This window comes from Neolamprologus brichardi, chromosome 22 (assembly GCF_056152115.1).
Source record: "Neolamprologus brichardi isolate AB-2024 chromosome 22, ASM5615211v1, whole genome shotgun sequence".
Classification (NCBI taxonomy): domain Eukaryota; kingdom Metazoa; phylum Chordata; class Actinopteri; order Cichliformes; family Cichlidae; genus Neolamprologus; species Neolamprologus brichardi.
In genome coordinates this window covers 24,060,431-24,074,289 of record NC_142124.1, presented here as the reverse complement: position 1 = coordinate 24,074,289, position 13,859 = coordinate 24,060,431, and the positions used below count along the sequence as shown (strand labels likewise).

General features: G+C 41.8%; 1 protein-coding gene across 1 annotated transcript; it reads right to left on the bottom strand.

The window, feature by feature from the left end:
* Positions 1–6,746: 6,746 nt before the first annotated feature.
* Positions 6,747–13,497, bottom strand: LOC102791145 (sodium-dependent neutral amino acid transporter B(0)AT1-like). The gene is made up of 12 exons (XM_087834652.1): positions 13,290–13,497; positions 11,160–11,300; positions 10,930–11,067; positions 10,673–10,854; positions 9,443–9,553; positions 9,244–9,356; positions 8,971–9,099; positions 8,209–8,365; positions 7,913–8,117; positions 7,624–7,783; positions 7,148–7,310; positions 6,747–6,902 (listed from the first exon to the last, which is right to left on the bottom strand). Exons 1-12 carry the CDS (start codon positions 13,486–13,488, stop codon positions 6,747–6,749), a joined length of 1,854 nt encoding a protein of 617 aa, XP_087690778.1. The 5' UTR covers positions 13,489–13,497.
* Positions 13,498–13,859: the final 362 nt, after the last annotated feature.

Here is a 13,859-nt window from a genome sequence, read left to right as displayed (position 1 = left end):
GGATATTCGTGCTTTGCAGGAGGCTGACCCCGTCCTCAAGGATTTCTTGGTATACTGGAGGAGGCACACCCCGCCCTCTTCGGAGGAAAGGAGTCAGGTCCCCAAACCAGTTATGGTTCTGATGCGTCAGTGGGATCGTCTGGTGGAGAAGGATGGCATCCTTTATCGCCGTATTTTGCGTCCGGGTGGAGGTGAGGAAGCCCTCCAACTTGTTCTTCCAGAGGCTTTGAAGCCTGAGACCTTGAGGCAGCTGCACCAGGACCATGGGCACCAAGGTATTGAGCGTACCACTGAACTGGTCAGGCAGCGTTGCTATTGGCCCGGGATGTCCTCTGACATCAAGCAATGGGTTCAGCGTTGTGAACGCTGTCAGGTCGCAAAGGACTCAGAGTTGGGGTCTCATAGCTATATGGGTCACCTGTTGGCGTCTAGGCCAAATGAAATCCTGGCCATAGACTTCACGGTGTTGGAACCATCCCGTAGTGGAGTTGAGAACGTCTTGGTTATGACGGACGTTTTCAGCAAATACACTGTTACAGTCCCTACCCGGGACCAGCGGGCCTCTACTGTGGCCCAGACCCTGTTAACAGAGTGGTTTTTTAAGTTTGGCGTTCCTAGCCGCCTCCACTCTGATCAGGGTAGAAACTTTGAGAGTTTGGTGATGCAACAGCTATGCGAGTTATATCGGGTAGCCAAGTCCCGTACAACCCCTTACCACCCAGCGGGTAATGGGCAGTGTGAACGGTTTAACAGAACCCTCCATAACCTCCTCCGGACCCTACCATCATCTCGGAAACGCGACTGGGCTGCATGCTTACCGCATGTGCTCTTTTGCTATAATAGCACACCGCATCAGGGCACTGGAGAGTCGCCATTTTTCCTGATGTTTGGCAGGGATCCTAGGCTGCCTATTGATTTCCTTCTAGGCCGCGTTCAGGACCCGGTGCCTGGACAGGTACAGGACTGGGTGGCCGAGCATCAAGCCAGGTTAATGGTGGCGTTCGAGGGAGCTCGGGCACGGTTGTCGCTGGCCGCTGACCGTCGCAAGGAGCGGCATGACCAGAGAGTCCACCCTGTTCCTTTAAAGGTCGGTCAGCTGGTGTATCTTCGAGATCACAGCGCCCGGGGCCGGCACAAGATCCAGGACCTGTGGAGCTCTGTGGTCTATCAGGTGTTGCGGGCACCCCGAGAGAATGGGGCTGTTTATACCATTGCCCCCATGAGAGATTTAGAGAAGGTTCGACATGTCCATCGTGACATGTTGAAGGCACAGGTCAGCCTAGGGCCTCCTACACCTGGTCCACAGGTTCCATCCCCACCTGTGCCTGCTGACTCAGAGCAGACCTCTCTGAGCGACGACGAGTTGTGGCTCCTTGTCCCTGAGGTACCCTCACACTCTGTAGCACCTGCGGCGTCACTTTTCGATGCCTCTAGAGTTCCATCGGTGGAGCTCAGGTCTACTCCCAGTGTGGTTGTAGCACCCCCGACCTCTGCTCCCCTGGGTTCTTCCTCAGGCTCTGTTGAACAGTCTGAGGTGAGTGGGCCACACTTGCGGAGAACAGCACGTTCGACAGCTGGTCAGCACTCCAATGTTCATCACTTGCCACGTCCTGTTGAACCTGCACCAGTCACTAATGCTCAGCTTGCCGTATTCAGGCCATGGTGTTAGATTCCTTGAGTTATTGTCGGGGCGCCAATACAAAAAGGGGGGGTAGATGTGGCCAGATGGGCTACTCGCCTTTTTCTCTCTCCTTTCTTTCTCTCTCTCCCTCGCTCTCTCCTGCGCTCGCTCTCTTCGCCGCGCAGCTAGGTTGATTGGGAGCCCACCTGCGTATTGATTGCAGGGCGGCATTAGCCTGTATAAAGCAAGCCGGTGTTTTTGTTTGATCATTCCTCCCATGCATGCGGCACAAAGCAGCAGTAAATGCTGGCCCACTGCGACGGACTGATCAGCAGGAGTCAATCATATGACAGCTACAGGTACGCTCTTAACCTCAGATTCCCTTCGAACACTGGGATTTGTGTTAATAGTTTTGCGGCCTGTTGTAGCACGGCAGTTGGTTTTATTCCGGCGTTGCGGAGAGAGGTGCTCGTGTTATCCCCACCAGTGAGAGTATAGCGCCTCCGTTCCTGGGGTAAGCCGTTAAAACGACTTTTATTAGCATTTATAGCTGGTTTTATTCTATTTTTATCCTGGACTGTTGCTCGTACCCACGCTTCTGTGATCGGGCTGAAGCGACCCGCTGCCCGAGTGTCGTGCTGGACTTTAAATCGCCTCGGTTGCCGGTCTCAGCCGGTGAAGAGCCAGACCGGCTCGCGATCGAGGATAATTACCACCAGCACGGGTGATAGTTTGGTGTGTGTGTGTGTGTGTGTGTTTATTTTTTTATGATCCGTAGCGAGCCTGACGCTCAGTGTCCTTTTATTTTTTTAACATATTTTTCTGTGTTTTATTTCAGTGAACGGCGGACGTGCCAGTGGCCTTGGGACCTCAGGTGGTGGGTCGTTTTTCACACTTTCTTTTGTACAGCACCGGGTGGGCTGCAGTGATTTTCTTTGTGTGATTTTCTTTTGGGTCCACAGCTGCTGGTAAGTCCAAGTTCCCTGATTGTTTTATTTTCATTCTAGGACACTGTCAACAATGACGCTACATCTTGGGTTTTAATATTTTATTTATTTTTATTATAAATAAAACTGTTATAATATTGGAGCCAACCTGCCTCAGTGTGCATCTTTGAATCTGTGCGGCCTCCTTTTATTCTTTTTATTTATTCTTCTTAAATATATTTCCTGGGGGTGAAATTCCCCTAGGTGGCGTTGTCATTTTATTACTTTTTATGTAACCCCGCCGACCACTTGGTCACATCTACAACAAGGTTAAAAACTATTCTTCTATAACATGGGTATGTAATAAGAAGTTACGGGGGTGTAGCTCAAGAATATCCTCAACAAAAGGTCTGGAAAGTAACATATTCAGTATAATTCAATGCAATATATTCCTAAGTAGTCTAATAGTTTTAACCCAACCCTTCTTGCTCTGAATCAGGGGCGATTTTAGCCCAGTTTTGGAGGTGCTTCAGCACCCCCAAAATGAATCAAAGCACCCCCAAAGATGTCTTACTTTTTTTGAAAATATTTGCTGTTTGTGGGACACACTACTAAAAGTATAAAAAGCATACAGTACTTAATTGAGATGGAACATTTAACAACAAAAGTATAGATAACCCCTCCCCCCTCCCAAAATGGTTTGTTCCAGCTCGGCTCTCTCCTACTTGCTTTATCGCCGTTGCTGCCAGAGCGATGGTGGCTGAGACGCAGCGGAGCAGAGGTGGAAGTGCCTGGCTTAAAACAGGACATATTAGCTGCATTTAACTTTCAGTTACTCTTTATATAGTTAGATAGGAGTCAGACCATGTTTCTTTTTAACTGAAAAACATTACACCAGGTAACCTGCTGTGTTGAAAATAGGGTTGCCACAATTAGTCGACTAATCACGATTACGTTGACTATCAAAATCATCGACGACTGATTTAATAGTCGACGCATCGTTTGAAGCTTTGTAAGATCACAAAAGACGCAGGAACAAGTAGTAGAATTTAAGAGTGTAATAACGGACTGAAACAGAAGATGGCAGCACTGCATGTACAAGGATGCCAGCTGCCGTTAAACCCCGAAGAAGGAGCTGTGTCCCAGAATTCATAGCGCAGCCCAGCTCAGTTTCCAACAATGGCGGCAGCTAGTTAGTTTTAATATTACTCTTATTATTCTTTCTGGGTCACAAAATAAACGTTTAGCATATTTTCAGGCGAGAATGTAGATGTGTAAACCTCAAATATCTGCTCAGTTTATCAAGACACCACATATTTTCAAAAGCGCTCCGACGTTTTCGGAGACGTCTGTTACCCACTAGCTTGATAGTTAGCCGGGGACAAGGCTCTCTAGAGCCATGAGAACACCGGACTCTGGCAAATCGTTTTCAAACCCACTGCAGTCTTTCACTACTCAGGTTAAACATATATAAGTCACTTAGATAACTTAAAAATGTTATTGTTTGGCTTTTTTTAGTATTTTATTTGTTCCTGAGTAAATCGGTTAGGCTGAGATTAAAGTTATAGTTTTTACACAGCTGAATAAACGTCAAGCAGACAACTGATTATCAGAAGTGTGAGATGCTCGAGAATATACTCCGGTGTCCCGTTATATTTTAGATAACAATGAGTTTATTAAACTTCACCGAAACAATCTGCAAATTTCATTCAAATTTAATAAACTATCATCTTGTCTTTATTTTTAGTTAGCACATACCTTAAACACTTAGAGCTGTAAGCTAATGATAGTTATATGAGAGCAGATGCATGCTGGTGCAATAAGCTGTACGCTGTACATCCAATGGATGCATGATCTGATTAGTCGACTAATTGCAAAAATAATCGGTGACTAGTCGACTATCAAAATAATCGTTTGTGGCAGCCCTAGTTGAAAACGTGTTTTCCGACGATGTTTGCTCTGTAGTAAAATTAGCGATATTTGACTGCCCTGTTGATCTCATTGAAATGTATACAGCCTATTTAAAATCTAAAACTTAACATTGTCCGTAGCCTGCTGTTGTTACCACTGTCCTGTTTGAAATGTAATGAGAGAAACTGGTTATTTTGCCATATGTGCATGTGCCGATATTGAACCCAAGGTACTAACTAGCTAACTGACTGGATGCCCATTAACCTTATAACTCCTGTTGTGTGTGTGTGTGTGTGTGTGTGTGTACAGATTGTCAGTCCAAAGAGGGAGAGAGGAAAGAGGGGAACATGAGGACAAAGTACAAGATCAGGAAGTACCAGGTAAGAAAACAGACAGGGAGTACTAACAGGCAAAACAGTAACTGTTTAACTGGCAGAGAAAAAGAAAGACAAACAACTAATACAAACAACTCATACAATCTGGAAGTTGTGTTCTCCCTATATTAAAGCTGCTATACAGAATCTGCAAAACAAACTGGGTTGTCAGCCCTGGCACTGCATTACCATATTGAGCTTCAGTCAGAGGAAGTCACGGTTGCCAAAGACTTTATAAAGCTCAAGAGTGAGGCTGGTGCCATTCCAGATATGTTAACGTTGTACAATCTTCTGGATAATCAGATCTTCCCCAAACTGAAAACTGTTATTCAGGTTGCCCTAACAAACCCAGTTAGCAGCTGTAGCTGTGAGAGGTCTTTTAGTGTCTTGAGTCAGCTCCATACCTGGCTGAGAAGGACCATGGGTCAAAGCAGACTCCAGCACCTGGCTGTGATGTCAGTTGAGAAAGAGATGCATGAGAGACTTGACCACCAAAATGTGATAGACAGATTTACCAACCTCAAGGTGAGGCGACATAGGTTAAAAGAAAAGAAAAAATCTGCAGAGCCATAGTAGTATCTGCAGTAAAGATCTTTTCATACATTGTATACATTGTACCAAAGGCCAAGTGTCTCCATTTTCTAATAATATTTTGTATATTTCAAGAACTCTTCTATTTTTGGAGTGTATTTTTTATGTATCTGTATTGTATTATACATACACTTTAGAAGTGAATCTCTGTCCAAAAAATGCACACAGTTTACTTTTTACTCACTATGAGCATCATTCATCATTTTTCCCCAGTAATTAAGGTTAGGATATGTATTTTTTTTTATTCCAATCCATTCTTCTTTGACAGCATTTTAATAACCTTGATCAGATTTGATGGTTTTGTTACAGACTTTTCAAAAAAGTGTTTTGCTATTCTTTCAAAAAATGTGGGGATTAAATTATGTTAAAATGTACAAAACAGTGATGTCATGTTTTGTGACGAGGACCCAGGCACAGAGAGACTTGATGAATTTAAGAAACGTATGATTTAATAAAGAAATTTGCAGACTTGCACAGAGAGGGTAAAATTATGATGACTGATAATGGAGATGAAGACAACAGACGATGAGGACAGAGAGGAACAGGGGTTTAAATGCACCAAGGAGGCAGTCAGAGAGAACTCGGGACAACTGGAGGCATTTAGGGATGCAGGGACTGACAGAGACAGGGAAGAAGTCTCATTGTGATGAGAAAAGTTTACCTTGCCTGGATGGGCAGCTCTCTGGGTGCTCAGCACCCCCAAAGCTCTGATCCTAGAATCGCCCCTGCTCTGAATCAACAGTGCTAATCACCTCACAGCTGTGCTGCCCACTCCAAAATACAATTTATAAATTAAATATCTATTACACAGACTAATGAGATCTATTTACCAAACTATAATTCACTGTCAATGTGTTTTTTTGTTGGCAATGATTATTACCAAACACTTAATAGATTTCGTAATGAACCCGGTATCACAGCAGCAATGTATTAGACACGCCGGTCCACCGTGCAAAAGTTGCAGTACCAGCAGGGGGAGATAATATATTTAAGGCCAAGAATTTGCTAGTGAACAATGCAGTGAAGTATGAAGTATACCAGGGTCCTTTAATAGCCAGATTAAGCTAGGTGGCTAATGTGTGTTTACATTTAAATGTGTTAGTAATGTCTGTTCAAATGCGGTCCCATGATTATTTTCATGGTGGCTTGAGATAAAATACCTCCGTCTGCCATTATTGCAAATTACTGCTCGTGTGTCCATTTCACTCTTGCAAAGCATGACACCGTGGACCAACATGCCTATTACATGTTTTGGCGTGATGCTGGATGCAGGACGCGCTGTTAAATAATCCTGAATTCTGCTTTGTTCTCTGATGTATTCATTTATTGTCTGGATGACATTTTTTTCTTGTAGCAAACAAAGATCAGCCGACATAATGCGTACATAGGCACTACCAGGCTGGGGACTCCTGCTAAGAGGAAGATAACAGCATAGATCCATGAAGGGTAGGGTATTGGTGTCAAAGCTGGAAATGTCTCCTGTAAATAAACAATGAAAAAAATCCAACAACCTATTATTAAATGGAAGTTTATGCAATAACTTTTCAAACTGGTAAGCTATGTGTGACTGCTTATTGCTTATTGTCTTTTGACTTTACTTATGATGATAAATATAAACATTTGGGATGCCATATAATTGCATCAGTGAACATTAAGATACAAAGCAAAACAAAGAGGAGGTACTTAAGTTGATTCAGTAACTAGGATGGTGGTTGCAAACTTACAGAATTTATGTCCCAGACTAGATAGTTGAGCTGCTTTTGGGCTTGAGTGACCAGGTAGAAAACCAAAATAACCAGGACAATCAGAGGACTGATAAATCGCCACGTAATCTGCCAGAAAATAGAGGGCTTTCGCCCAACCATGAACTTTATGTCCTCGTTGAACCTGCCAAACAAGAAAATTTCAGTTAGCTTAACATCATGTTATATAAAAATTACCACTTTTTGATGCTGCTTTTCCAAACGGAAAAAGAATCTTAATGTCTAAGTTCAGGTATTTCCCTTAATACCTGAACTGTTTGTTTTAGCTTGATATGTGCTGAAATGCCTGCACCAAGCTAACCCCGTTGTTGTTTGTGCTTTGCAGAAAGCTCAGCTAGCTTATGCAGCTTAATTGTAGTGAAACGTAAAGCTACTCGTCTTGACACTTTACTTGAGTTTCCAAATATGCAGCTGAAATTAATGGAAGCACCACTAACCTGTCAATGCCATAGATGTAAACAACAGCTATCATCTCGAACAATCCAATGGTCAGCAGTGGAACAGATCCAGCAAAGTTATCAAAGAGAGTTACCCAATAAATTCCTGATGGCTGTGCAAACAGGAGGCAGATGATGAAGGATACAAAACATGTTGCTCCTAAAAAATAAGAACAATGGATCTTATGTTAAAATCCAGCAAGAAACTCTAAAAATGTTCCATTTAAATGTAAAATTCTGAGGAATGCATCAAATGTAGATAAAATAAAATAAAATAAAGTTAGGTTACCAGTCAATATTTCATGGGGCCATTTTTTGGGAAACAAATTCAAGTCTTTCAAAGGGACTATGACTCCTTCAATGTTTCCAAAAAGTGTTGAGAGTCCAAGGCAGAGAAGCACGATAAAAAACAGGACAGAGCAGACTGGGGAACCCGGCATTTTGGTAATGGCCTCAGTGAAGACAATAAAGGCCAGACCTGTTCCCTCCACTCCCTGAACAAATGCAATGCAGATTAGAATATAATAATAATAATAATAATAATAATATCATGGGAACTTAATAGATTTTCATTAAAATAGGCACCTCACTGAGGAGTTTCTGCATGTCACTGGTTTTAATGTCCAGTCCAAAAACAGTATCTGGATTGGAGCTGTTCAGATGATGAAGGGCTGCATTGTAGTTGCTGGCAGTGATGCTGTCTTCAGGGAGTTCAAATCCATTTAGTAACGTCCTGATGTTTCTGATGAGAAATTACATCAGATTAGCAATTCAGGGTTACTATTATCTACTTAAAGGATATGCTTAGATATGTTTATAATGGCAATGCACAAATGCAGGTGTTCATCAGGTATTCTTACCATCCCCACAATTGAGTTAAGCATGTTAGCATTTTCTAGTCACATTAAACACATATTTTGCCGTAGCTTGATGTGAATATATAAGGATGTTGTGGTGCTGTGTGCTGACTGACAAGCCAGCTGGTGTCATGTCTCCTTGCAGACTGCTTGCAATGATGAAGATCTCATTAGACTGACTTTAAAACCTTTGTACCTATAACTGAACTGTGAAGTCAACAAAGAGGATAAAAACCTTTACAACCTTAACTCAATGTTTTGCAGAAAAGAAGCTAATAGTTCTGTTGTGCTAAAGCCAGAATGTTTGTTTTTTACAAGACTTGGGAGAAATTTTTTTCAAAAGATGCAAATTACATTTGCTGAAAGCATGGTGTTAAGGAGTAGGGGTACCTGGACGTCACAGGGTTTTTAAATTCCTGGTCAGTAAGTTTAGTGCCTTTTACCAAAAACTAGTAAACTTTTTCAAAGCCTTAAAATAAGCTTTACTCACTCGTTGATACAGGTGTCATATTTCTCAGTGGCCCTGAAGCCAATGATGGAGTAGGTCACTGTGGCTGCATAGACTGAGGTGAGGCCAGTTACCACAGACAGGATCACAGAGTCTTGCACACAGTTGTTGCTTTGGAAATTAAATGTACAAAAAGAACAAGGAAACAACAGCCTGACTTTGGTTTTTGGAACATTTTTCAATGACTTATTTTGCCTATTTTTTTTAAAGAAATTAAATTAAAGTGATCAAAATGCTAAAAGTGCAGTTCCTTACTGAACAGGGTTGTAGCTTGAGAAGGAAATCAGCCCTCCCCACGCTATGCCAAAAGCATAAAAGACCTGGGCACCTGCATCCAACCAAGTAGTTGGATTCATCAGCTCTTCCACCTGCAAGAGGGAGACATGCACTGACATGTATTTCTGACCTTTAAATTCATACTTTTAAAAAAAATATATCAAGATTTGAAACAAACATCTGGTGTGAAGAGGAACTTTATTCCACTCAGGGCACCTTTAAGAGTCAGTCCTCGGATCAGGAAGATGGCCAGCACTATATATGGCAAGATGGCTGTGATGTAGACTGCCTGAGGACATTAGAAATGAGAGTGGAACCACTTGTGGGATTGAAATGCAGCTATAACAATTAGCATACAAAATTTCATAATTTACAATGCTTTTTCTTTCTTTTTGTGTGGAAACCTATTCCGCTATCAATGCATCATATTAAATGTCTTTTTAAAATTCCAGATTTTAAAAGTACATTAGATTAATCAGCTTTGTGGTGGAAGTCTTCCACTTTGGTGGTCTAAGAATCTCGTCACTGCTTTTTGCCGATGATGTGGCTCTGTTGCCTTCATCGGGCGAAGACCTCCAGCTTACTGTGGAGCAGTTCACAGCTGAATGTGAAGCAGCAGGAATGAGAATCAGCACCTTGAAATGAGAGGCCACGGATTTCAGCTGGAAAAGTGAGCAGTGCCCACTCTAAGTCAGGGACGAATTACTGCACCAGGTGGAGGAAGTTAAGTATCTTGGGGTCTTGTTCACGAGTGAGGGGAGTGAGAGATTAACAAATGGCTCTGACGGTCTGTAGTGATGTGGACGCTGCACCGGACTGTTGTGGTGAAGCGAAAGCTGAGTGTAAAAGCAAAGCTGACGATTTACTGGTCGATCTACGTCCCCCACCCTCACCTAAGGTCACGAGCTCTGGGTAATGATGGAAAGAACGAGATTGTGGGTACAAGCTGGAGAAATGAGCTTTCCCCAAAGGGTGACTGGTCTCTCTCCCTTAGTGATAATGTGAGGAGCTCAGTCATTTGAGACGGGCACAGAGTAGAGCTGCCTCTCCTCCACATCGAAAGGAGCCAGTTGAGGAGGTTCGGGCATCTGACTAGGATGCCTCCAGGGGCCACATGGGTGAGGTTTCCCTGGCATTTCTTTCCGAACCCCGGCCCTTGGGCAGACTCAAGACATGTTGGAAAGGTTACATCTCTCGGCTGGACCAGGATTGTGTTGCACTTCCCCAGATAAGGAGGAGATGCCTAAGGAGATGGAGATCTGGGCTTTTCTGCTTAGGGTACTGTCCCTACAACCAGGCCCCAGATAAGCAGAAGAAAACTGATGGAGGGATGGATACTCACGTTAATGAATAAAATAGGAAAATTGGCAGAGTAAAGAGTGATCATTTTATTTAAGGTTCTACAAACCTTGCCTGAAGTACTGATCCCTTGTATGCAGCAGATACAAACAACTGTCCAGGCAGCTAACAGACATATTATAATGGACCACTGGAGTCCTCCAGAGTCTGCTATTGAGTTAGAAGCATTCAGAGTGACTCTGTAAAAGTAGTAGTCCACCGTGGAGCTCTGCTGGCATTCTGGCATAAATCCTAAAGTGGGAAAAAAAACACTCTTAACAGATGCTATGATTTGTGTGTGTGGGATGAAAATCAGTGTATAAATACCTGTCCTGTTTTCATTGAGAGGACAATTAGTCCAAGGCAATGGGTCTTGAAAGGAATTGAAGAAATACCACATGATCCAGGCAATTAAGGTGTTGTAGTACAGGGCAACCATAAAGGACACTAATATGGAGCCAATACCTGAGGGACAGCATTAATCATCTATCATCACAATCACTGAAAACCATACACTAGGGTATTTTTGGGTTTTTTGCAGGGACCATTTTACTTACCAACGCCTGTCAGATATTGGCTGATGGCCCGCCACACTCCCACACTGCCTTTTCTAAGGCGCTGCCCAATAGCAAACTCTAGCAGTAAGAGAGGCATTCCTTCTAGCACCAGCAGAATTAGGTAAGGAATCAAAAATGCACCTGCAAATATATTTAAGTAGGTGAGAGATTGTTAGTATATCGTTAACAGGTGAAAGTAACACACAACTGTTTTCAAGCACAGAATTCTGGGGAACAACTAATGTCATGGGTGTAAGTCATGCACATGAATGTTTTATTCTCAAATCAGTGCTTTATTACCTGAATTAGCCTGTGCTATATGAATAAATCTAAACTGCCTCTATCATTTACGCAAACAAACAACGGCCAGGTTCTCTTAGAAAATTTAAATACCACCACTAATACTGTTACTACTACTAATCGTCTTATTAAAATTACTTATCATTGCTGGATGTCATCATTTAAAGTCTAATTTCTTTGCTTTTTTTTTCTTAAACACAGTGGGTTTCTCATTTCGGTCTAACGGACCACGAGGTGTTTTCTTATTTTTCTTGTAGTCTATTAGTGTTTTAACATATCGGGTTTGATGTCCAATCTTTTTCTTACTTGAGCCACAGTGATCATCTCAGAAAAAATTATATTCAGAACTTTTATTTTTTCAGCCAGAGGCTCTTTTTTTTCTTTTAAATTTTTGAGGCTTTCATCACTCCAATGGAAAGCTGTGCTTCCTCTTTGGACTTAATAGTTCCAGTTTCTGCTTTCTTGGCATGGTGATGCAGGCTCCTCCCTTGCTACATCATCACCACTTTCTTTGCTTCACCTAGAGGCAAGTGTGTCTATTTAATGGAAAAAAATCGGATTTGGTTCAGAATGATTCAGATTCAATTTACGCATGATGGTAAGAACAAAACAGACTGCTTTGCGCATTTCATAAATCTAATGGTAATTTTGTCATATTAGACATATCAGTAAAAGTGGGCCGTTGTACGCTGGACAGAAAAAAACCCAAAGTGCAGATGTCTGGCCATTAACACAGCATATGAGCCCAAAGACCTCATACCAGCTGCCACAGTGGTGGAGGAGTAATGATTTGTTGATGAACGGTACCTGAAAGTCACGTCCTGAATAAACAGAAAACAGATCCAGCAAGAACTTGACACAGGACTCCAGAGATACGTCTAACCCTTCAGTTTATCCGTGTACATGAAGGCTAAGTATTCCAAATTACACAAGAAGTGGAATGATAATCAGATTGTGTGGGTTTATTTTTGTTTTTTGAACAAGGCTCTGAGTTTGTTAAATGAAGTGTTTTCTGTTAGTCTACATTTTAATGCTTTATGTTTTTAACAAGTGTCCGTTTGTCTGATTCTGTCTGATAACGCGACAACAGGATGAAGTGTGTAGGAACTTAAAAATGTTCAAAATTCGACATATTTATGATCATTTAAAACATCTTCCAATAAAAGTTATTAATAGCAGTTAGCCATTTACAACTGTGTGGCCCTAAAAGTTAGATATGCTCTTATGTACAAATACGATGGCCGATGTTTATCACTATGGTTAGTCATAGATGTGTTTGGCTATATTTAGCACTTTTTTTTGTAGGCTAAAAATACAATTTCGTGTCAGTGCAACCTGAAAGGTCACATTGCTGTTTTCTATTAATCAGTATACACCATCACTATTGCACAGAAAGGACACTCGTTGCTATAGCTCATGATACTGTGCTCGAGTTAACGATTTAAAAAGAATGATTAAATTACAAAATAAATGCATATTTTAAAATATTTGAGGGCAATAAGGTAACTGCATAAACGTCAACACCTCTCATTACATAATTAAGATTGTGTTTTAACTTAACCAGCTGGACTCAGGGGACATCTCGGTGTATAATCATTAATGCAGCTTGACTGCAAACCTAAGGGCACTCTCTTGTATTAATGAATTGGTGACAATTTAACTCCATTTAAGTGTCGGTACAAAGGTCCAGTGATTTTGTTGCAGTTAAAGTTTTTAATTCTAAAATTAATTCCTGTATACCACAAACACACATTTTTTAAAATCAGTAAATCACTAAATTGTCTGATTATTAACCAGATATGTTATCTTGCTCTTTCTGTCTTAGCTTACCTCCTCCATGACTCTGACATAAGTAAGGGAATCTCCAAACATTACCCAGACCGATACAGAACCCCACACAGGTTAGTATATACTGAGCTTTGTTGTCCCACTTGGGTCTGTCTGCAGCCTCCTGTTTTTCCATCCTCTCCAGATCTTCATGCCTGGGGATTCTGAGATCCAGTCCTGGGTTAGGAAGTACCAGTCTCATGGTGTCCACTGTGTACTGAAGCGCACGTTGCGTCTACTTCTGGTGAAGCGTTTGTCAGGGGGGAGTGCATGTGTGTGCGCCCCCATAGGCTTGTCGGGTAATCATGAAACGATTTATGACCTTTTACTTTATCTGCAGTGTTGGGCAGACACAGACACACTCTGTACTTTCTTCTTCATTTATAGCCGTTGAGTTTCTTAGTTTTATTACAAATTAGTTAACAGTCTACATAAACATTTAAAAGAACAGAAATAGGAGCAAAAGGCCATTTCTCTTGTTGCTATGCTTTTTTATTTTAAGCATCAGTTTTATTTTCATCACTTTTTGTAGCACATTTCTTCTCACTGAAACACTAAATCATTGCTTGAACC

Coding starts and splice junctions, on each gene's coding strand:
- LOC102791145 (XM_087834652.1), bottom strand. CDS start 13,488: ATGAGACTGGTACTTCCTAACCCAGGACTGGATCTCAGAATCCCCAGG. Junction 11,301..13,289: donor ATGTCAGAGTCATGGAGGAG/GTAAGCTAAGAC, acceptor ATATATTTGCAG/GTGCATTTTTGATTCCTTAC. Junction 7,784..7,912: donor GCCCCATGAAATATTGACTG/GTAACCTAACTT, acceptor CTTATTTTTTAG/GAGCAACATGTTTTGTATCC.